At 41.0% G+C, this 24,281-nt stretch overlaps 2 protein-coding genes across 2 annotated transcripts; one reads left to right on the top strand and one right to left on the bottom strand.

The window, feature by feature from the left end:
• Positions 1-180: 180 nt before the first annotated feature.
• Positions 181-8,153, top strand: slc46a2 (solute carrier family 46 member 2). Its single transcript, XM_080046447.1, has 7 exons — positions 181-782; positions 1,472-1,642; positions 2,381-2,596; positions 2,934-3,105; positions 4,094-4,177; positions 5,292-5,448; positions 6,529-8,153. The coding sequence occupies exons 1-7, from the start codon at positions 300-302 to the stop codon at positions 6,578-6,580; spliced, it is 1,335 nt and encodes a 444-aa protein (XP_079902573.1). The 5' UTR covers positions 181-299; the 3' UTR covers positions 6,581-8,153.
• A 214-nt stretch (positions 8,154-8,367) lies between these two features.
• On the bottom strand, positions 8,368-24,183 carry snx30 (sorting nexin family member 30). The gene is made up of 9 exons (XM_080047093.1): positions 23,900-24,183; positions 20,934-21,161; positions 19,753-19,863; positions 19,471-19,629; positions 17,986-18,175; positions 14,868-15,067; positions 14,131-14,220; positions 13,470-13,622; positions 8,368-12,167 (listed from the first exon to the last, which is right to left on the bottom strand). Exons 1-9 carry the CDS (start codon positions 24,026-24,028, stop codon positions 12,090-12,092), a joined length of 1,338 nt encoding a protein of 445 aa, XP_079903219.1. The 5' UTR covers positions 24,029-24,183; the 3' UTR covers positions 8,368-12,089.
• Positions 24,184-24,281: the final 98 nt, after the last annotated feature.

The following is a 24,281-nucleotide window of genomic DNA, read 5'->3' as shown; positions in this document are numbered from 1 at the left end:
ACTGATAAACCACAACAAAAAAGATAGTGTCCTCTGAACCAACATGCCACTCGTCTGATGAGCCTGCAACAGCCTACATGCGCGAAGTAGGAAGTGGGCGTGATAAATGTTTTGGGGTTTCTCATTTGCTGCTTTATGCTATTTTAAATCATTCGCTCACACAACCGAGTGAGGTAGAAGACGAAACACTGCCATCTGAAGTCATTCAACAGCTGTCTTTAATTTATTCACATTAAGACTGATCTTGACTTTTGATAAGCGGGTCTAAAAAGTGAAGTCTGTCATTCAAAGGGTCAGTCATGGTCCTGCCTATCCTGTGTCAAGGCGCCTTCACGGTGCTCCGGCAGATAGAGCCGGTGCTGGTGCTGGAGCAGCTGGGCAGCACCTTCTTTGACACCGCGCTGCAGATGGTTGTCAGGGACCGCTGCGTTAACGCCACATACCCGGATACACACCTGTCCAGCGATGACAGCCAGCAGAAAGCCATGTCGGACTTCTTTATGACGTACAATCTGATCATCCGGCTCGTGCCCATCTTACCGGCGCTGCTCCTGGCCCGGTTGAGCGACCGCCGCGGCTGGAGGCGCGCCCCCATCGCGGTGCCTCTGAGCGGCTACCTGCTGTCCAGACTAGTCCTGCTGCTGGTGGTCCTCCTCCGCCTCCCGCTCAGCTGGATGTTCGGAGCGGCGGTTCTCTACGGGCTGTCCGGGGGATTCTGCGCCTACTGGCCCGGCGTCATGACGCTAGCGTCGCTAAGGTCCACAGCGGCGGACCGCTCCAAGGTCAGTGACTTTAGGGTGGTCAGGTTTTGCATAGTGCATGATTGTCCAACTGACAGCATTTGTTTGTAAGGCTCCTAAAATAAAGGTTTTGGCATTTGCCCATTTGGCATCATTTCATGCTATGGCTAATTGCATTAACTGTGCAATTAAAAAAGAATAGGTTATTAGAAATTAAATAGGCCTATTGGCTTATTCATTAGTTGGAAATATTAAACTTTTTATTACACAATTTATTTTAAGTACATTAACATGTATTTTAGAATGCTGTTTTAATGTATTTAAAATAGGCTAGTCCTGAAAATTAGGCTATATATAAAGGACATATATTTTAAGAAGCTAACAAAATAATAGAGAAGCACAAGTAGGCCTATATTAGGCCTATAACAGTAGGCTATATTTTCTAAAGCCTATTAGTATATACTATTTGTGTAGCCTACTTTTGATGACTAAAATCCTACTTAAGTAGTACTTGTATTTTCAAAAATGCTAGTCGGCCTATAATTTAGTCAAAAAATAAATTGCATTTGAGATTATATGGCAACTGTCGTTGGACTTTGTTTTGGTATGTTAGTATTTATTCTTAGGTTAAGAACCTGGATACTCTTCTCCACTGCTGTTTGCAAATTGTTATAACGTTGTAGGACACAAGGTTATAGCAGAAAGTAATGTGTGTTGAATGTCCCCTGCAGACGATGATGCGAGTGGAGCTGCTGTATGGCATGGCAGGTCTAGTGGGCAGCCTGGTGTCAGGTCATCTGTTCCTGCTCTACAGCTCCAGTCTGGGGAATGGAACCATCCTGCTCATTGTGAGCTCTGTGCTGCACCTGCTCAGCCTCATTCACTCCATAGTCCTGCTGCAGGTTGGTTAATGTGTGTGTGTGTGTGTGTGTGTGTGTGTGTGTGTGTGTGTGTGTGTGTGTGTGTGTGTGTGTGCGTGTGTGTGTGTGCGTGTGTGTGTGTGTGTGTGTGTGTGTGTTGTGTGTGCTGTATGAATGCATGGTTTGATTTTTGTGTCTGTAAGCTTAGGCTATGCCATAAATTGGCCATCATATTTTTGTATGGAAATAAAAAAATGTAATGTTTTGAAAATGTCTGATAGGGATCAAAACATGGTGATAAAAAAATAGTTTTAAATTTGATAATCTAATCTAGTTATTTGTATTAGGCTAAGTATTCCATTGTTAAACCTTTGGAAAAGATTGTGGTAATATCTTGTTTGCCCATTTCTAAAACCTAACCTGATCATTTAAAGAGCAGATTCAAAGAATGATTGGCCAAAAAGAGAATGACGCCAGTCATAGTGACAATTAATTAAGTGTGTAAAATGGAGGAAATAACACCAATCTTCTTGCGCCCCATACTTTCTTTTTAAAAAACATGTTGTCAAGTTTAGCCCTTCACTGCAACTCCATATTTAAAATATCAGATAGCTTTGTTGTGACTCAACCTTGGCCCACCTCAGAAAATATTTTGACTGATGGTCCAATTTCCTTGTATGTTATATACCCAACGTTTTTACTTGTTGCATATAAAAAAGGACATTCACAAGCATTCAAAGGAAGTGAAGTTAAATGTATGTATTTCCATCTCTAATTAAGGTGAAACAAGTCTCCAGCAAAGAGCCAGAGGAGAACGGCACCCTAGACCCTCTTGCCTCCAGTGATGTTCCCGCGGAGGCTCCTGCTCAGATAAACCTAGTGAACGTGGTTATGCTGGGTGCGGCTGCTGCACTGTACACCTGTGCAGTGGCTGGGGCCTTAGGGATACTGGGCGTCTTTGTGTTGAAGGAGCCTCTCAGCTGGACTGCCACCCAGGTGACATTTTGCCTTCTATGTGTGTTTATACTGTATTTAGGGTTGGATTTGTGTAGTAACATGATTTATTGCTGTCTCTAACGTTCTATCGTTAGGAGATATTCTGACAAAAAGGTGATTTTGACAAGAAGTGTTCCCAAAAATTGACTAACTCCACCTTTAACTGTGAATGATTGTGATAAAGACTATGGCTGCTCACAGTGGAATCATATGTGTTTTACTTAAAGTTCATGTTTTTTTCTCTTTTTTCACTCTGTCTTCTTCTGACTAATTTTCTTCTTGACCTTTTTTCCCTTTCTCTCTCTCTTTCTCTCTCTCTCTCTCTCTTTCCCTCCAGGTGGGTTATGGGAACGCATACGGCTGCATGATTTTCTTCACCAGTTTCCTGGGTGTCATGGTGTTTCGCCGCTGCTTCAGCGACGTCACGCTCATCCTGATCGGCATGCTGTCCTTCGCCTCGGGAATTTACTTCATGTCGTTCGTCACGGCAACCTACATGTTCTACCTCGGTGAGACTGAGGGATAAGTTGGTGCTGTGTCCTGATTGATTTACTACGATTTCATTCCATGTTTATTTGAAAGGGACTGAAGCTACTACATAGAGAACAACACATCTCCAATGTACACTATCAAAGCATGTTATAGCTACTGCTAATTTCCAATGCCCGTCCGGCTTTTAAACAGCTTTTTAACATCATAAAAAACATAGCTAAACATAGGCGCATTTAAAAAACGTACAAGCACATACATATTAAAAAACATAGAAGGTAAATACCCCCATTCAACCCCACCCCCTATATGTGAATACAAGTCTGACTATCAGTTGTAATTGTCTTCAGTTAAACAGTTTTTAACATTTTAAACCCTCAAAACTGTTTGTGCAGCTGTAAGTCTTACCCCCAAACACCGCTCCATTGCATCACCAGGTGAAATATCTGAATAATTACCTGTCATTCAAAGGTCCAACCCGTTTTGTGACTCAAAATGAAACCGCAATTAACTTTATCTTTTTATCATCAAATGGTCCATCTGTCAATTGCTTTTGAATTAATTAGTTAGTCTCTAAATTATCAGAAAATGTTGAAACGAAGCCCGTTGTGTGGCAGTGTGGCAGGAACCAGTCATTTTCTTGTGGCCATCTACACAAGCAGACAGGGGCTTCCCACAGGGTTAAAAAAAAAAGTATGTCGGTATATTTCACTCGTGACTTGTGGCTCAACAGGCTGTTCTGGTTAGTTTAGTTTTGATATGAACCTAGCTGTTTTCTGTTTATTCTCCATTCACTTTCACTTTGCCATATGGCTAGGTTTAGGTTCTAGGTTTGAGCTCAGCAAAAGTAAGAATTAAGAAACTATTGTGATTGCATCGTAATGATTACATGTCGAAAATGTAATTTGTAGCTATGTCAATAAAATAAAAAGTCCCTTGTCAGAAACAACTAAAGAAAGAAAATTAACTAAAAGCGACAGTAATAATCAGTGTCTCTTTCTTCCCCAGCTCGTTCGCTCAACTTGTTTGCTATCATCCCATTGCCCACCATCAGATCTCTGCTCTCACAGCAGGTCCCAGCATCATCATGTGGTGAGTATGCAACCTGTGCGTGTGTGTGTGTGTGTGCGTGTGCGTGTGCGTGTGCGTGTGTGTGTGGGTGAAAAAGCACTACAGATGAGTAATAACAACCAACATTAGAGAACATTTGTTTGCAGTATCTTAGTGTCCAAGATGGGAGAAAATTGCAGGATGTCAGGGTGAATACAAGAGGAAGTTGTGGAGGGAGGATTACAATATTACACCACAATATTTCCTGAAAGTTGAGTTTGCAGTCAAAAGGTCAGAAAAAGAAAACCTTACTGTTCCTCTGACACTGGTCCTTAAGGAGATGCTATGTGATGGACGTAGGCCTAGTGGTATTATATGTCACCAGGCAGATAGTAAAACAGCTTTGACAACCGTAAAATCACGTACAATGTTGACTGAAATAGATACCAGTTCAGTATTATGGAAACCATAATACAGTAGTTTGCCACTACAGTAAACTGAAGCCCCTCTATACTTCCAAATGTTGATCTAGACACCTCTGAGTTAGTTATTCATAGATTTTGATCCTTTGTAGTTTTCAGTTCCTGCACTGTGTGTGTGCCCAGTGCCTTGCTACTTTTAGACAAGGAGGAGGGGAATACTGGAAACCTGCAATCAGGCCGGTTTACTACATACTGTACATTAGAAAAGGAACCTGTTCTGCTGCTCGATAGCGTGTCATGCTTCCTCTTTCTGACACACATTCACACAGTCATACTAATACACACACACACACACACACACACACACACACGCGCGCACACACACACACACACGCACACATGCACATACACTGAGGATTAGAGAAGACAGGTTATTCATTGTCAGGGTTCACTCTCCTCTCTCTTGTGTTTGCTTTGACACGACGCCTGTTTGAGAAGTCAGGGCAATGCAAACACACATAAATCCATGAATCCAAGGACACTAAAACATGTAGACAAATACAATACAAGAAAACCAACTTCAGACTCCACCTCCCAAAAAGTCAACTAGAGGTCTCTGTGAGATTTACTTGCACCAAAATAAAATATATGTGGATGACCCTCCTCTGAATCCTATCTATTTCTCTCTCCTTTGACCTCTCTTTTTTTACCTGTGTTTTTCTCCTTCCCATCAGGCACCACTCTCACCTCCCTGCAGTTGGCTCTGAAGTTTGCTGGTCTGGTGTACATCCCTACCTTCACTAAGCTCTATCAGGCCACCCTGGACTGGTACCCAGGCCTGGTCTTTGTGTTCGCCAGCTTCTTGACTGTACTGGCAATGGTACCCATCAGGTAGGTTGTGGTGGACCACATAACGTTGCTGGCAGTGACAACAAAGTGATCTGTTTCTATGGCTCAATACCTGCTTAAAGGCCTACTTCACCGGTTTGAATATGAAGGTGTATTGAATTCTGAGATCCTATGTAGTATAAATGTGCAAAAAAAATTGAAATTGGTTCATCCTAGCCTGAGAAAAGGCAGAAAGAGTGTTTTTTTTAACCCTATATTAATCTTACTGTGACATCACAGTAAGATAAATATAGGGTTAAAAAAAAAACCTTACTTTGTAAATATTACTGTGATTTCTCCTACTGTGACATCACAGTAATATTTACAAAGTAATTTTTTTTTTAACCCTATATTTATCTTACTGTGATGTCACAGTAAGATTAATATAGGGTTAAAAAAAAACTCTTTCTGCCTTTTCTCAGGCTAGGATGAACCAATTTAAAAAAAAATTGCACATTTATACTACATAGGATCTCAGAATTCAATACACCTTCATATTCAAACCGGTGAAGTAGGCCTTTAATGGCTGGCATTTAATGTTCATCCAAACAAATCCAGAAATGTTTTTTTTCCTGAATATTTTTTATATGTCATCTTTAAATTTACAAGTGTAATCTTTGGGGAATGGGAACACAGCACAGTTTTTGGGTGCATGGGGACAATCTGGGTGAAAATCAGTTTTCAATGTGCTACTTTAAAAAAATAGCTTGGTAAACATACAATTCAATAATTCTTATCTATACATTTAATTTAGATAAAATTTGTGTAGGAAGGTGTAGATAGATACTTTTATTTATCCCCATGGGCAAATTCCTTTATCCAGTAGCTCTTCACAAAAACACATAAAGCCAAATAATCATATACACATAACAAGACACATAAAATACAGACACACATACACTCAAAGGTCAGGAAAGTGAATAAAATGTCGAAAGTGCGTAAAAATTAAAGTACAAGTTCGGGTGTGTATGTGGGGGGGACGGGGTTGAGGGGGGAGGACCAGTAATGTACAACCTTGATTGAAAAAAAACTGACAAACTGTGTCATCTTCCCAAACATAATTTCCCCCTCTTGTCCCTCCAGTGTGGTCGGCTGGAGGTCAGCTCCGAGGCGACAGTATGAGAGGATTCTTTGAGACGGGTGATGACACACCCACATCATCATCATCATCAGAAGCAGCGTCAGCGCCAGGCAGACGGGAACTGAAACTTTAAGTTGGCAAAAGGACAACGCTGCTTTAATCCCACTTCCTTTAATGTGAACACTTAAGACACTGCACAGAAAGGACTTCCTCCTCCTAGCGTTGGCTGTTACAAGAGGAGCAGACATGTTTTTATGTGTAACAGGAGCATTTTAGATGGAAGAAACCTTAATGATCTGGTTTAGTTTAAAGAGATCAATGCAGATTTATGAAATGCACAGGGACAGTAGCATGAAAAACCACCACCAGTCAACATGAGTATGTAACCGATTCAAAACACCAACACACACCCATTGTGATTGCATCATAATGTGTATTTGTCTTTGAATGACTCAGACAAAAAGTCCCTTGTCATTCCCAACTGAATACGGAAAATTAACTAGAAGCGACTGCACATATTTAAACAAACAGCTCAAACGTGATCAAATTCAGTGTCCATCCACATAATATGGAACACATTTGACGCCATTTTGTTACTCTGACACTTGGTTTTCATGATTCAGTCCAAAGGTAATCACAGCCGGTACTGTGGCATGAACCCACCCACTGTTACTGTAAAGTAACGTTACCATACTTAATGCTTCTACTTTGGATATTCCCTGTGCTTAGTTACACATCAGTCAATTGACAATGCACTGACATTCTCACTCGCCAACGGTTGTCTTCCAAAAAAGAAATTATTTTTGAAAATATTTAAATGAAAATGACTTTTACTTTATAGGATTTTGAGGTATTTGCTTGCTAACTTCTGAACCTGCAGGTCGGGACAGGGAAAAAGAAACTACAAGTTAAAAAAGAATTTAAAATTAAATGGTAATAAAAAAAATTATGATTTTTCTTTTAATGTAGTGATATCTTCAATCCCTTTTAGTCGTGCATATTTCTATACCCTTACACGTTTGCTCAAAGTTACTATCTTTATGGTTGTACATTTGTTACTTTGTTTGTAAATCATTTTAAATGGCACTCATATATTTGAAAAGGTACAATACTGCACATGCACACAAACAATGGTTTGACATTTAAACTTTTCATTGTGAAGTTGTTGGGTTGAATGCCACATTGTCCTTGCTTGATATTATCACATCTCATTTTTAAACTACATACATTCATTTCCACAGTTATGCATCGATTTTTTTAAAGCATGTCCTGTCCTTCTGATTTACAGGACTGATGGTGAATCTGTAAGGAAGTCTGCACAGTTTGCATTAATATTTCACTTTTATATGTTGACATACAAATGTTGCTGTCATATTATGAGTTTATCAATTTAAAAGTTATAACAAAAGGTACAATTTATGTTGGTGTAAGTGTTAAACCAAAAAGGAAAACATTTACTGTAATTACGGAAGCTGAGATCAGCTGTGCTTGCAATCATTTTTGAATGCCTTCATCTTGCGATACAAGAAAACACGGTCTTATTACTTTTTATTCAAGTTCTTCCTTCTTATCATGAGAAAATATCCCTTTATTTTTATTAACTTTTTATAAACTGTCATGAATGTTGATTTAAAAAATGTTTTAGACCCTTTGGATGCAATGTGAATGAAATTCACTTTCTGGAAATAAAAAAAGGTAGAAAACTAAACTATAAGTGTATTTTTAGAAGAACAGAATTATGTTTTTGTTACACCCTACTGTGACAAAAACATGTCAAACTGTCCTTGTCATTCTGTATTCATCAAAAAAATAGAGCTGAGCAGAAGAGTATGAAATGCATTCAAATTGTTTTATTATTGGTCCAATATATCCCAAAAAAAATCATTTGAGGTAAAGAAATTGCATCAAAACGACATCAATATACAAGCTTTTTTTTTATAATTACAACAAGATATTATTAACATTCAAATGTACAATAGAAACTCTGAACGTAAACAGTACACACTGAAATAAAAAGCAGAAGAAGAATTAGTCGTCTTGACTTTTAACCTTCCGTAAAGGTTTGGTTCATCAGGTTTGTCTAATCAGATTCTCTTCATGTGGGAGTCAATGTGATGAAGACGGGGGAAATTTGGCTTGGTTGATTTGTACATTAAAAAGGACAACAAAAAGATTATCCCCTTTGATCAGGCTTGTACAGTCAGCCATCATTCTCCATGTATGCAGATGATGTGCTTCTTATAACAGAACCAAGTTTCCAAACTGAGACGCAAAATGTGTCTCAGCCAACTCAACACCAGACTATTAATTGTCATTTTTGGCAACTGAAAGAAAGCAAATTTTGTTTTTCAGCAGACACTTCTGCCAGAGAGAGTAGAATTATAGTGCAAAAACAAATCAGCAGGCACACAGTATAAGATGGAGATTTAACAATGGCTATAAGTTAGAGGAAATTAGCCCGAACTTTTGTTGGGGCTCCAACGAGCATCACAAATAAGATTATTTAGGTTTTTACTCATTGGAAAACCAACAGTGAACGCTTGCTTCTTTTGTACAAAAATAGACTAAGCTGTGTCATATAATTCAGCTGTACATCGGGCTATATTGAATATACAGTATATTGCCATTATAGCAAAAAGACATTTCAATTCAAGTCTGAATGATCCCACAACTTGTGCATGCTCAGGCCAGGTCGCTTCATCAGGTCGGTGCAGTGCCTTCATTCACAGCAGACAGTCTACAGATGCAGCAACGCAATCATCCAGTTTTAAAACAGACCCCAGGTACCGTACTGATCTAGTCAACAACAGTACTAAATGAACAATTTGATCAAAGTCACTTTATGTTTGGTCCGATTCTTTTTCCTTTACTTGTACCATGTTTGCTACATTTCCTATTCCTTATGTTCTTTAAGTTCTTCGTATTAACACAGTATTATTCTTCTAATTTCTTGTGGTGTTCCAGAGAACAGATCACTACTGTCAATAGGATGAACATAATTTGAAATCTAGAACAACACAAATGTTTACGTGAGATGTTCACTTTTCTTTTAAAGTAGTTGTTGGGAATAAAATTGAAATCCTCTGCAGTATACTTAAAAGGTGCTCTGAGGAACTTTCAGTTTTTGTTCATTCTTGCACCCCCTTTGGACGAAGGTGGTAGTGTTTTTACCATGCCAGCTGTTGTTCCTGGGTGAGCGTACCCGTGACAAAGGCATTAAGAAAAACGATATAAAAATAGCATTCTTTGCCCTGATGGTCTAGTTTGCTGTTACATGTCATTTATCAGAGGAGATATGAGCCTGTTTCCGAAATATTTAAAAGTTCCTCGTAGCATCTTTAAGACAATAAAGAAGCTTTGTTTCAAATTCTTAACACCTCCGTCATTGGCTTTTCTAAGTGAATTTTTAATATTTTGGTACAAATACAGCAATTCAGCATCAGTGCTTCCATAGTACTGCCCGCTGTATAGCTGCCAGGACACTGGACCACAGATACTAAGAAAGCTCCTCTCCATTTAAAAGGCGGCTTTCAAAATGCCTAAAAAAATAATTTCTATTTTCTTCATGTGTCACCTTGCTGACTTCTGCTTCTTCCTTCATATATATTTGCATTTGGCTACACAGAGGACAGGCTCTTTAATGTGAAACACAGGACCAGGGTCATTCAACACAACATTGAAAAGAAACAACTGAAACGGGAAATGTTTCTGTTTTGAACAAAGCCTCTTGGAGCACAGATATGAAAAAGTAAAATCAGCACCTCATATCTGAAAATCCTGTCGAAATATAAAACAGAACAGAAAGCAGAAATCATCTTTACATTTGTTGGAAAAATAATGTTTTTTTATGAGGCTATTACAAGTTTAAATCTATTATACAAATAAAAAAAAAAATTAAATCGATGTATTTGTGAATGTGGTTCTGGTGAAGATACCTCTGACACAGTCTGCCCTGGAAAGTGTTTTTGCGAACGTTATGCAACTAGAGAGTGATGAGCTAGCAGTACTGCTCAGGATTTAATGGTATTGCAAACCATCTCTATGGTTAAAAAAATACATTTTGGGAAAGGTCAGAGATCGGTAAATAAAGTGTGTTCAGCAAAGATTGAGCAATGACGTATAACAGAATCTCTCAGAATGGATTCTCCCTGAAGGCGAGGCCTTATTTTGAAAAAAAAGAGAAAAGAAAATAGAGAACAGAAAGTGTGACACAAGGTAAAAAAAAATTGGTACGTGATGCAGTGCTACTCCATCTTATTACAGATGTTTCCCATGAGTCACAGCTGTGCAGGTTAACTGTTTCCACATGACTGAGTCAATCAGTCTTTTACCAAACTGTGTAACACAAAACAAGTGGCTTCAGCTTCTAAGGTAAAGGGTGTATCAATCAGAATGCATGTATTGCAATTTAAAAAAGGTACAAGCTTAGTGGTTTTCTTCTTAAAACAAGACACAAATCTAGTTCAAAGCACATGTTCCCAAAGCAGTGCTTGTTTCTTTTAATAATGTCCTGTAAATGAGTGTCACCGAGGCAGATTATCGCAAGATAAAGACATTGGAGAGTGTGTAAAGAGAATACATTGCAGTGTCCTGGTGAAGTTTTGCCCTTACATTTCCTCTGTGTGGTTTTCATTGGCTAAATCTGACCGATCCCCAATAGATTTAAAGCCTTTGATTGAAGACGAGAGGAGAAGAAAAAAAAAAAAAAAACATTTGATATAAATAGAAACCAATAGAGGCAGTTCAGTCACCAGTTTCAAAAACATGAAAACTAACCACCAGGGGGTGCCGCTGCACTGCACTCCAGCCAAACCATAGATAGTATAGAAAAGGCCCAAACATGCAAAAAATAACATCTTTACACTTTACAGCCAATGTGATACCTTTCAGAGAAGAAAGAGAATTGAATTAGTCATTTCAGAGGAGGGTTTGAATGGTACAGTCTCAGAGGCTTTTGACTGCAAAATCATTTTGGGGATACTCTGTATTGTATTATTATATTATTAAAATAATTTCCTGTGACGCTAAAAGAGTTATCCTTCATACTGGGCTCAATGTGAACACGCAGAGAACAGACGGAACACATGGCTCTCTGAGACCGTAGTTAAATAAACACAAGCAGCGTTGGCAGGTAACTGTTAATTGGAAATATGAAGTAGAAAAAAGTCAATAAGAAGAACAGCAACAAAAGAAAAAAAAATATTAAATGTCTGTACATAGTAGGTCTCTCCTCTTTCCGCGATTGTGCCTAAACGCACCATTCTTTACCTCCTAGGCAGGTCAGGACCACCGAGGGAGACGAATCCTCTCCGTACAATCACTTGGCAGGAGAACAGGGGCACAGTCCAGCAGTGAATGTCTGCTGCCCCTAGTGGCGGCTCCTTTTCCTTGGCATGAGTGTGTGTGTGTGTGTGTGTGTGTGTGTGTGTGTGTGTGTGTGTGTGTGTGTGTGTGTGTGTGTGTGTGTGTGTGTGTGTGTGTGTGTGTGTGTGTGTGTGTGTGTGTGTGTGTGTGTATGTGTGTTATACAGACAGGAGGATGGGCAGAGACATGAGTGGATGTTTCAGTTCGTCTTGCTTGTTTTGTCCTCTGTCTGTTTGTCTTGCAGGACAGTTATGAGTGACTCCCACGCTGCCTGGCTCTGGAGAGGAGATGAAGATAAAATAAGTAAATACAGTATACATCTGTTATAATAAAGCGCTTTGTTCGGCTTTAAATGTATTATCACTACTGCCAGTTAAAGGTTGAGTCAGTGATTCAGTGATTTTGTCAAAATCCCTTTGTGTCAAAATCAGTGAATATATCCATACAATCTGCTACATGTAAGTACTGTGTGTGCGCTGAAAACAGGTCCAGTGTTCATACACAGCCTAGGCTTTGTAAATCGGAATGTTGCTAGATACGGTGGGCCCCCTTTGTTTACATATCCTTTGTTTACATACCGATTACAGAGCCTAGGCTGCGTATTTACGCCATATTATTTTCAGCGCACACACAGTATGTACAGGTAGCGGATCATTAGGAGATTTTCAATGATTTTGGCAAAAAGAGATTTTGACAACCTACGTTCTCCAGAATCATTGACTTCACCTTTAATGTGGAGAAGGCTGTAAGTTCGACCCTTGGATAGCTTAGATCATTCTGGGAGTGTAGGTGAAAAGCATTTACCTCCTTATTGCTTCAGTATACCAGACTGTTGTTGGTATGGGCAACTTCCAGTTGTGAGTACATGCAGAAGTGTTTTTGCTAAAGAGCATATACTCTGCAAATATACCCCGGATAAATACAGGTCAATAACTGACGGATAATTTCAGCTCAGCTGGTGCTTTGTTGGATCTGCTCCCAGAGCTCTGCTTACTACACACACTGAATTATTTAACAGGATTGATTCATCATTATGCGTTTATGTGTACATGTGGTCTGGAAATAAAGTGATTCGCGAGGACGAGCGCTGAATATCAAACATCTACACTTCAGTTTGTACTGCAAACATATTCCATGATCGGATATTTGTTGATGTGAATAAAAATGCTTTTCATTTCAGAAATTGGGATGCTTAGCCATACCAATCACTTCTTCACTGACACGTGAACATTTCCAGCCTTCCTGTCCTTTGTCATAATTTGATGTCTAGTCAATGGCCAAACTCTGATGTCCCCTCTAAGCCCTGAACACAGAGCTTTCACAGACTTCGGTGGATGTTACCTCACCCTACGTGAGTGAGAGACTTTCTGAAAAGCTGAACCCCTTATACAATTCTAAGGTCTGAACCGCAATGCTGAAAACATTACATTAAGGTGTAGTGTATGATCGGTTTCCGTTCCAACTCTAAAAATGTATTGATCAATGACAACAAAACAATTTGATCTAGCCCCAGATATTCAAAGTCCGTTCATTCACTGCTTTCTAATCCCTTCATTATGCCTTCAATCCACCTGTGTACCTTTTCATAGTGGTTGATGTTTTTGTCGGCCATGCCGGTGAGCAGCTGTTTGAAGTCTTGTCTCTTGTTGCTCTGCCAGCGCTCCCAGTCTGCCTTCAGGTCAGCGTTGAAACACTCCACTTTGTCCTGGCATTTCTCTACCTCCAACGGCATCTGTTGCGAGAACAACAAAAAAGACTACATCTACTGGGGCCTGCAGGGGACATAATACAAGACTACAGGTTGCTGGACTACAACAACAGAGGTCTAGTTGGTGCAGGATGTTAAGAGGGTTATGTTGTGTTAGAGTTTCTCCCAATCAGAATAAAAGCCTAAGAAACATTCTTTGTGGGGTTAGTGCATGGGCAAAAGAGATCCTTCTAATTTGCTCAGTACAAAAAGCTTTCATTTTGAAAATAATACGAGAACTTAATTGCATTTCCAGGGAATGTACGCACTGCTGGTGTGAAAAATCATTCTTACCTAATTAAGTTTGTGAAAGAATAAATAAGCGTGTACGTCATTAGCCGAGTGGTTAGTACACACAGGGAAATGTTACTGTTGGAAAGTGAGGTGAACTTTGAGAAACTAGTGACACACTAGTGAAATAGTGACAGTAAGATGTGACAGTCCACATGTGAAAGGAGCTTCACGTTCACATAGGAGGAAGGAGAAGGCTTACTGGCGTTCTGTCCTCCTGTTTTCGCAATATGGCTGCTTCTAGTCGGCCCTCGTACTCCGCCTGGCTCTGGTCCCGCTTCCTCAAAACATTCTGTAAGCACACCAGAAAATATCAACACACTTCAGTTTTGCAAGGCCATGGATACTTTATACTGATACCTTCACATTTCTTTAGAAAAACAATAAAAATGTTAAAAACAGAGTGACCTGCTGAATCAGGGGCTATGTGAGGACAGGACATGACACGTACACAATCACAGATGACACTTCCTCTATTCAAAGAGAGCAGGTCTGTGGCGCAGTCTCAAATGCACAGTGCAAACTCATTCCAAGCAGGTTTGTACGATAAACTATGTTCCCACTGTCTTGTTCGAGCATACTAAATTGTGTGGATACTAAATTCCATCGATTTCATCGATTGAATGCAATGGAAACAACCTTTTTTTATTGTGTGTGATGCTAAAACAGTGTCAGAAAGATCTTATAAAAACAAACACATTTCTTATTTTGTATATTAACTGCTAAAACAGATTTCTATGGTAATTTGCATTTGGTACGTAATGTATAGAAGTAGGATGTTGTATGGATTTGGATTTACAATGTTACAATGGACACCTGTATGTGGAGTAATGCTTTTTCTGCAACAGGCAATTTTTTGTTGTTGTTGTAGTACCACATACAGCCACTGGATGACAAAAATAAAAACTTTCCTTTGCAACCCCCCACAGTCCCTCTCACCTTCATTGACTCTATGTAGAGAACATACTCTCTGAGAACAGGCAGGAAGTCCTGGCTCATATTGTCACACTGATCCTCCAGTGAGCTGCAGCACGTGGACACACAGCCGGCCACTCCCTCCAGGGGGCGCTGCAGCTCCTCCTCTGACCCCGCCCAGCTGCTGTACACTGTGCCATACTCACGCAGCTCTGTCAGGTACTCTACAGTGGTGACAGGGGGGAAGGCAAGAATGAAACAAAAAAAAGTCAAATTTCTATCAAGTCTGACCGACTTTTTTTATCCTTTAACAACCTGTGGATACTCCTGTGTCTAGATTTGAAGTTTGAGCATCTAATACTGTACCAACACAAGACATCGAACTGGAAAACAACTCACAGCAGAACTTTATCTCTTTCAGCATGTCTAACTACAAGATCTATATTTGTAAAGTGCACATGGAGGATTGCCAAGCTAACATGCATGGCTTGGCTTTTTGACACTGTTAGCTCATAGGCCGTTGTTATCTACAGTGTTCAGTTTTACATCATACCTTTCCCAAATACAGAAACGAATCACCTTTTGTTTTCCTTACAGATTGTAATGATAGGCCAAAGACTAAAGCACATCTGTAAACATGAGCATGTGTTGACGGCATTAGGCTCGCAGTCATCAACCATGCAGACTCAAGGCTCAAAGGTCAGCGGGGGTTTTTCCCCCCAAAACAAACACTACAGCACTGAGTAGGTCAATATACTGCTGATAAATTCACACTAGGCTAGTGATAGATGCCCAGACAAAGACTGAAACCGTTTCCTGACATGAGCTAACCACAGAGATTACTGCTAGTGCACTAGGTCGTGTTGCAAGCAGCACATACACAGCAGTTTCAAAAGGTTGCTTCCTGGTGCCTAAAATAAATGGTTTGGAAAGAAGCAACGGAAGAAGTGGTTTCAGCTCTCTAGCCAGTGAGAGTGGAAAAACAATTGATGAATAGAAATGAAAAAAATAAATAAACTGCTTCTTTTATAGTCCTATTTAAAACATTTACTATTTATAAACCCTTTAGTGCTATTTGTAATGGAATCATTTTCTCACTTGTTAAAAAGGTGCAGTCAGCGATTCTGCAGAACGCTTGTTCTCAAAATCTGTTCAAATCAGTGAATGTCTCTTCACGTTCTGCTACATGTTTGTACTGTTTGTGCGCTGAAAGGAAATCCAATGTTAATACACAGCCTCCTAGGCCTTCATATGCGGCCGAGAAATGCAGCCTTCGTTTCACGGTTTTGAAGGCTGCAACAGATGGATCCTTCGTGGCCTAACATATCCCAAGATTCATTGCGTTTTTTTCAGAGATGGCATAAAATAAAATTTAAAATAACAAAACAGCAACGTGTTACTCCATCTTTTTAACTTTTGTCTTCCTTTCTTTTTTTCTTGTATTTTTTAAATTTTCGTCTGGTAGGCAACTTCTTTTTCTTTTTTCCTCCGTTGACAAAGCTGTTTCCGTTGGCAGCAATCAGGGTTGCTAGGCAGCACAGGTAACAGCTAGGCAGCACAGGTAACAGCTTGTTACGCAAACCGGAAATGCTCGTAAACGGAGACATGCGGAGACCGTCTCGTTTAACAACGCTCGATCGGCCTTCGAATCGGCCTTCACAGGCTATAGCCTTCATAGACCGCGTCCTTCCAAAGAGGCGGTCTCTGGATTGGGATCCAGCTTATATTTCTGTCTACAGTAACGTGACTTCACACAACTGTGTGTATGTGTATGTCTGAATGGCAGAGCACTGCTCTCAAAGAGACTCGCTCACAGCCAACCTGTCACACAGACACACACACACACACACACACACACACACACACACACACACACACACACACACACACACACACACACACACACACACACACACACACACACACACACACACACACACACACACACACACACACACACACACACACACACACACACACACACACACACACACACACACACACACACACACACACACACACACACACACAGGTGACCGCAGTGAGCAGAGTGATGTTGTCAGTTTGGTTAACTGTCCCAGAGATGTTGGACTCAGCGCGTAGCGAGATCAACCGGCACATCACAGGGACAGTAAAATACGGCCCTCTTAGTGCAAGCCCCAGCACTTCTGCTCTCAATTCACCGGCCAGTGTTGTTGTTGTAAAGCAGCTGACCGGCGCGGCGCTAAATGTTTACGTCACACCTGACGCTGCTTACAAGAACCTCTTTCATTCCGGAACGCTGTGTAAAAGGGGCTACTGATACGCCAGCAGGCCGGCGTTGCTTGGTTCTGTGTAAATAACACCTAACCAAGCAGAGCCGGCAAATTGCCGCTCTTTCGTTCCGTCAATATGCCGCAATCTCTGTGTAAAAGGGGCTACTGGTTTCACTTCAGAGGTGTCGGCCAGAACACCATTTAAGGCCAAAAGCATCAGATTATAAGCATGAGACTAGGAGAGGAGAAGTATGGTTTATCCGCTCTTTATTTCCTTCTTTCACAGACACAGCATCATATAGATCGCGAGAAAATAACAAAGGCTTAAACTCTGCTCGTGATGAGACGTTAGAACAGCTGTTGCGAATCGCAACCGTTAATAACATGCATAAACTATAACTTATAACAGCGATCGGGACTGCATGTACTTACTCACACACGGGTGATTCAAATAAATGTGGAATGATCGATTACTACGGCAACATGCACGCTCACACATCTGACCGGAGAGAGAAGAGAAAGGAAACTTACTAAACAGACTCTCTGGCCGATCATTATTTTTTCAATTAATTAAAATGATATTCTTTTGAACTTACATTTTATTTAGAGACTAAGTTTGTATTATCTTGTTGCAAAGTGAGCTTGTAAGTGTGTGTGTGTGTGTGTGTGGGTGGGGTTGTCTGTTTTTTATGTTCGCTACTGGATGTCTGAATTTCCTTTGGGATCAATAAAGTGTCTGTCTGTCCGTCTGTCTGTCTGTCTGTCTGTCTGTCTGTCTGTCTGTCTGTCTGTCTGTCTGTCTGTCTGTCTGTCTGTCTGTCTGTCTGTCTGTCTGTCTGTCTGTCTGTCTGTCTATCTATCTATCTATCTATCCATCCATCTTTTACCTGACTGCTCTTTGAGGATCCTCTGTGCAATGCGGTCGATGGTTCCTAGTTTCTGTGTGAATGCGTCCAGGTATTCTCCCATGGCGCAGAACTCTGCCGGCCGCGCCCGCAGCTTGTAGCCCCCGGCAACGTGCTTCACCGACTCTCCCACCTTGGTCAGCAGGGCCAGAGCCTGACGCTTATTCAAATCCTAAAAGACACACACACACACACGCCAGAAACAAATGCATTAACTGTTTTTTCACACAAGACATTAATGGCCTTATTTATATTCATATTGTGTCCTCCATGGTGAAATGAAATCCAATCCCTATGTAATAATCTAATCTAGAAATGGTGAATATTAAAATCTTCTCCTCTACCAAACGTGTCGAAATTGTCACCTGGATGTTGAGAAAACCCCCTGCAAGCCTCTCCTGTTGATTTATTACATCTAGCATGCTTATGCCCTACTTTCGGTCCGAGTCCAATTATTTCACTGCTGCCAACGACCTCATTCCCCCACAGGGATCAATAATGGCTTGTGTCTCAGAAACAATTTAGCGACTGAGGGAAGATGTGCAGAAAACTCTCTCACACACACACACACACACACACACACACACACACACACACACACACACACACACACACACACACACACACACACACACACACACACACACACACACACACACACACACACACACACACACACACACACACACACACACACACACACACACACACACACACACACACACACACACACACACACACACACACACACACACAGAGAAGCAGTAGCCCTGTATTTTGTGGTTTGGCATTTTACTAAGAGAGCTGCTTGAGATTATCGTTTTCTATTTGCATAAATACTCCCAATAAGACGAGGTGCATGCATGTGTAAGGGAAAGCACTGAATGTGTCCGTCTGGCTTCTGACTAAAGGCGTTGCCACAGTTTATAACATTGTGTGTGTGTGTGTGTGTGTGTGTGTGTGTGTGTGTGTGTGTGTGTGTGTGTGTGTGTGTGTGTGTGCGTTAATCATAGCCAGAAATCATCAGAAATTAAATTGTTCCAAGTACCCTGCAGACACAGCCGGCTGTCAAAAAAATACAAGCAATTGCATCAATAATTAAAGGCGCTCCGAGGAACTTTCAGTTTGTGTTAATTCTTGCATCCCCTTTGGACAAAAGCGGTAGTGTTTTTACTACGCCAGCTGTAGTTCCTGGGTAAGCTTACCCATGACGAAGACCTTAAGAAAAACTATATAAAAATAGCAATCTTTGCACATGATTAAGTTTGGTGTTACATGTAATTCATGAGCATTAGATGAAAAATAACACTATTCCAGAAATATTTAAAAGTTCCTCGTAGCACTTGTCCTTTGATAATTTATTTTTTATTTTTCCTCGCTAAAGGGGTGGTGATTATACATCATTTTAAAAGACTACAATTGACCTACTAAACAAACAGAGACCTTCAAACCCCCGTGTTGTCTTACCTTGGTGGACAGGAAAGCGTTTAGATGTGGGTTAAAGGAGAGGACAGGATGATCGGCCACTCGCTTCATGAACTTGTCCAGAGCCTTCATCCGTGTCTCCACAAACTCCTCCGAGAAACGATCCACCACGCCCTTCATCACAAACTTCTCCGGCAACGGCTGGAAGACAAATAGAGGAGGAGGAAGAGAATGAGGAGAGGAAGTAGAGTAGAGAGCACCTATTGAGTGTGTTCTTGATGGAGAGCAGGACAGCACGGTTGCATAATGGCTCTTTCGACCTACGGGGATGAGGTGCGTCGGCTGGCTGTCTTCCAACTTGATCCTCAGCCAGTCAAAGTCCTGGTAGCGTCGCCGCACGCAGTACTCCGGCAGGTCAAACTCTATCCGTGTCGTCTGGGGAAGGAAACACATTTTTACTTGACTTAAACTGAAGAGGAAGACCTATAAGCTCTTGCAGCATCCCTTTATTTTAAAGGAATATTTACTTATGTATTACTTATGTAATGCATTAGGTCATTATTCAAATTAGTCAAAAGTTACAAAATATTTACAGTATGTATGTAAACATAAATTTACTTATGATTAGTTTTCATACATATACTGTATGTTCTTAAATGTGTGTGATTCATTTGAACACATCCAATTGAAGGGTATCTCTGTTCATTTAAGTCCATTAAGGATTAGAGTGCATGCATATTGACCTTGAAATATAGCTGACAGTGCACCCACACCTCATCTCTGTCTGTCTCTCTCTAACAATAGCGTGTTAAAAGCAGCCACCCCACACACTCTCAATTAACACTTTGTGTTCATATTTGACCGTGATATTTGTCTAGGGCCTCTGAGCCCAAGCACCATAGTGCACATAGCAACTGTCGCCATGACGCCAACCGAACCGCTCCTGGCAGAGTGTCCCTCTGAACATGTTTCTCTCAATAGGATCCACCTGGTAACATGAGTTTAGTTATTAAATACATCTCCCCTATGGAAAAGAAATATTAAAGGGGAAGATTAAGAGAAGAGTGTTTCACTAACTGCATTCTAATCCTTTTCATTTCTCTCTGGATACATTCTGGGCGTGTGCCTTTTTTTTAAATACATTTTGCTCTATACAAATCTTGTGAGAGAACTTTTTGGAGGGAGCCTGAGGTTTAAGTAAAATCTTTAGTTTCTTAGCGCTCGGATATCCAACTGGCCCAGAACACACCATCAAAGAGAGTTTTTTAAACAATGAAAAGCAACAAAACCTGTCAAATGAATCGAATGTATGTTCACTAATGAGGGATGACCTATCTCGACAGAGATATTACCTATATATTTTAAAAAGTGGATATTATTAAGTGTAAATGATTGGCAGGTGGGCGTAAACAAGCCAAACCACCACTTTAATCCACTTAGACAGTGGTCTAATAAAACCCTTCTGTGCAAATAGAAAAGCAGTGAGACAGCAGCCAATAGCAGACCTTGGTGGAGACTCTGTAGGTGATGTAGGTCTCCATGGTGGACACGTGCTTCTTTGGGTCGTCGACAGTGACGAACAGGTCGCGCGTTTCCGTGGAGACGTAGAGGTGGCGCACGTCGTCGGCCTCCAGGTCGTCGTCCAGCTGCAGCCTGTTGAAGAGCGAGGACGTGGAGGCGGGACTAGACGGGTCCACCGGCGTGCCATTGGTCAGGCCCGAATCCTGTGTGGACTGGACACAGAGACAGAATGCGGTGACATCAAAATTCAGATGCAAACAAAGAGCTGATAGTTTGATGCAAATTGTGACGCGACTGTTGTCAAAGGGGCTCTTGTTGAGGCTGCTGCTGCTGCTGTAGCCTACACACCCAACATCACCTGACAATAACACCAGCTTTCTAAAAGAACAATTGCGGAGGGGAAATTGAATATGTGTGGACTGGACTGGGGGACACACTTTGAAAAAAATTGGTAAAACAGCTAGTAATACCATCTGCAGACAAAAGACGTTCATCTATGAATTTTCTTTTTTTAAATTAAGAAATTGTTTTTGTCAAAATGATAACCTTTGTTGTATAAGTTCCTCCATTGTATCCTTCTATATGTTGGACAAACAGGTGTTCTATGTATTAATCAGTAGAATTTGGATCTGAACAATAACACTGGCAAACTGAAGACTTTTCAAACATGACACCCTTTCCACAGCTTGCGTAGGTGTAATATAAGTGCTGCCAGACTTGTATTGTAACACTTTCAATTTATCAGGGGATTTTTATGGGTTTTTTTTTTCTTTTACCTTTTTTTTTTTTTTTTTGAGCAAACCACCAATGTCCCCAGCAGGCTCCATCCAAACACAGCATGAGTGCTCAGAAAAGCTATAACAGTAAAAAAAAGAAAAAAAGAACTGGACAAAAAGTGTCAGCTTTGGAAAGTGTCTACTCAAAAAGGAAGAGACGTAGATCGTGACATTAACAGGGAAAAGAGAATTGTGCGTTTGTTTTTCTACTTCTAGTTGCCATTTAATCTCATTTTAATACAACACATGTTGAAAACAACACACATTTCTCTCACTAGGACACTGACAACTGGTGTGTGAGCATGTGTACAACTTTCCTCCATTGTCAATCAGTGTTGAATAAAAGTGCTTTCCATTTGTCTATTCCAATCTCACTCCTGCAATACACACATTTTCTTGACACCTGTCCCTGCTACTATACAAACACACACACACACACACACACACACACACACACACACACACACACACACACACACACACACACACACACACACACACACACACACACACACACACACACACACACACACACACACACACATTGTCAGCAGCCTGTCTGTGTGTGTAAGTGCTCTTTTTTTACACTGCACCGGTAATCACAGCTCAGATAATTGCCAGGCGTTGCATCATTTCATCGCTGTGAATGAACAACCAGGCCACGGCTACACACACAGCCACAGTCAGACAGACAGACAGACAGACAGACAGACACGAACAATCTGGAAATATTAGATTGGTGGGAACCAGATCTGTCTGTAATGCAGAGCAGGGAGATGTATTAATGTAATAATACATATTGCGATGGAGGAATTGATACACTGTGGAGTAGTTCTGCTTATTGTAATACTATGACAGAGTGGTGTGTGTGTGTGTTGCATTTTAGAAGCTTTACGGTCATTTCAAATTTTCTAAACACACTTGACAGACAGTTTTGGCTGAGAAAGATGGCCGGTGATAAACCGTGTACGTGGTTGTTCATTGAATCCAAATGACTGTTTTGATATGCCTTTCTCACAGCAGACTGGCTCTGTTCCACTCAAGTGTCCCTGTGTTTGACAGTGATCCAGCATGAACAACACCAGGACACTGAAACCAACATAGCTGAGCTAAATGGAACTCAGCCAAGTATTCAGTTCTACCTATTTTCAATTGTGCTTTTCCTACCGTGATAGGTCTAAATAACCCCTGTTAAAAAGTACTATTAGATGACTGAATCTACTGAAAGATATGATAAAATATGGAATGTGAGCGCTTGTAGTCTTACCCAAATCTTATATCACTAGATTTTTGATATTGTGGGACTGAGTCGAAAGTGTCATGAACTGCAAATTCCAGTAGCACACAAATGTAATTAATAGGTAATAAAATGTTTATACATCCTTACAAAAAAAATGCCTCCATGACTCTGGGCATTCATGTATGAAAAAATAAAAATGTTGAAAGTACCTCAACATGCAAAGTATTGTTGTAACCTTGTTGCAAGGACAGCATGGCAGCATCTCCTATTGGCAATAATTAACTTCAAGTTAATTTAGTTTAGTAAACCCAAAGTGGTTGCTGAGGCTGTTGCTGCCGAGTAAACCAAGAGCAGGGAGTATAAAAGCTTGTTTACTTAGTCCGTGGCTGTTTACATGGTCAGTGTAATGCATGTGTGAAATCATAATCCAGTGGAAATGGGGCCAACAACACATTACTCATAGGCTAGTATTGCGTGCATCACAACTATCCTTTTCCCTTCCCATCTATGCTTGTGTGTAGCCTATATTTAATGCATGGGTGGTTTAGTTGATGTATTGCAATAAAAGTGAGTCATTTCATAAGATAGCCTATATAGCTCGCTACGACAGTGATTGCTGAGATTTAGCTTTCATGTTTCATCCAGCTGTTATTGAGTAGGCCTACTTACGGTTCAACTCTAACCTCCAGTCATGGGTAGTGAAACCTCATACACAAACACAAATAAAGAACTTTAACCAGATAAGGCGTTGAATAATGTTTTCCCCCATTTGCCCCATTAGAAGAAATCCACTAGTTTGCTGCTTCTTCCTGTTATGTTTATCCATAAACACAGGTGCCTGTCTGAAAATACTATTGTTTCATATGATTAGCAGCAGTCCTCTCTCAGCAACCCCTCAAAGCTGTCTCGGTGCAGCCCCCAGTAGCCCCTGTACCTTGTCCCCTCCACCTCCTCGGCTGACGGTGACGGAGAGCGGCTCCTCGGCGGCGGACAGCGGGTGGAGGATCTCCGCTATGGGCTTCTGTCCCGAGCTGGCCAGGCCTCTCGGAGCGCCGACACTCATCCTGCAGGCGGCGGGAAGACGTGGCCAGGGGGGTGACGGCTGTCCGGTTCTCCGCGGGCGGATACGGTTAGGAGTTGAAGACACAGAGGGGAGGCTCTTTTTTTTAATTTCTCAGTTCGGGGTCTGTTCCAGTTGGGATGGTGCACCCTCTGGTTGGCCACAACTGTCAGCTGACTCTCGAAGCTGACTCGCGAAGCTCCGGAGGTTAAACCTCACACGAACCCGGATGTAAACACATGCGTCACGTGACAGC

This window comes from Ammodytes marinus, assembly GCF_949987685.1.
Source record: "Ammodytes marinus genome assembly, chromosome: 18".
Lineage (NCBI taxonomy): Eukaryota > Metazoa > Chordata > Actinopteri > Uranoscopiformes > Ammodytidae > Ammodytes > Ammodytes marinus.
The sequence above is the reverse complement of the archived record's forward strand: the minus strand, read 5'-3'. Positions and strand labels throughout refer to the sequence as shown.

What these genes read in the sequence shown, in the direction of transcription:
- snx30 (XM_080047093.1), bottom strand. Translation starts at nt 24,028, where the DNA reads ATGAGTGTCGGCGCTCCGAGAGGCCTGGCCAGCTCGGGACAGAAGCCC. An exon ending in CCTACAGAGTCTCCACCAAG is followed by an intron (nt 19,864 to 20,933) that starts GTCTGCTATTGG and finishes TTCCTTCCCCAG; the next exon opens with ACGACACGGATAGAGTTTGA. An exon ending in AGCCGACGCACCTCATCCCC is followed by an intron (nt 19,630 to 19,752) that starts GTAGGTCGAAAG and finishes TTTGTCTTCCAG; the next exon opens with CCGTTGCCGGAGAAGTTTGT.
- slc46a2 (XM_080046447.1), top strand. Translation starts at nt 300, where the DNA reads ATGGTCCTGCCTATCCTGTGTCAAGGCGCCTTCACGGTGCTCCGGCAG. An exon ending in TCAGCTGGACTGCCACCCAG is followed by an intron (nt 2,597 to 2,933) that starts GTGACATTTTGC and finishes CTTTCCCTCCAG; the next exon opens with GTGGGTTATGGGAACGCATA. An exon ending in GGTCCCAGCATCATCATGTG is followed by an intron (nt 4,178 to 5,291) that starts GTGAGTATGCAA and finishes CCTTCCCATCAG; the next exon opens with GCACCACTCTCACCTCCCTG.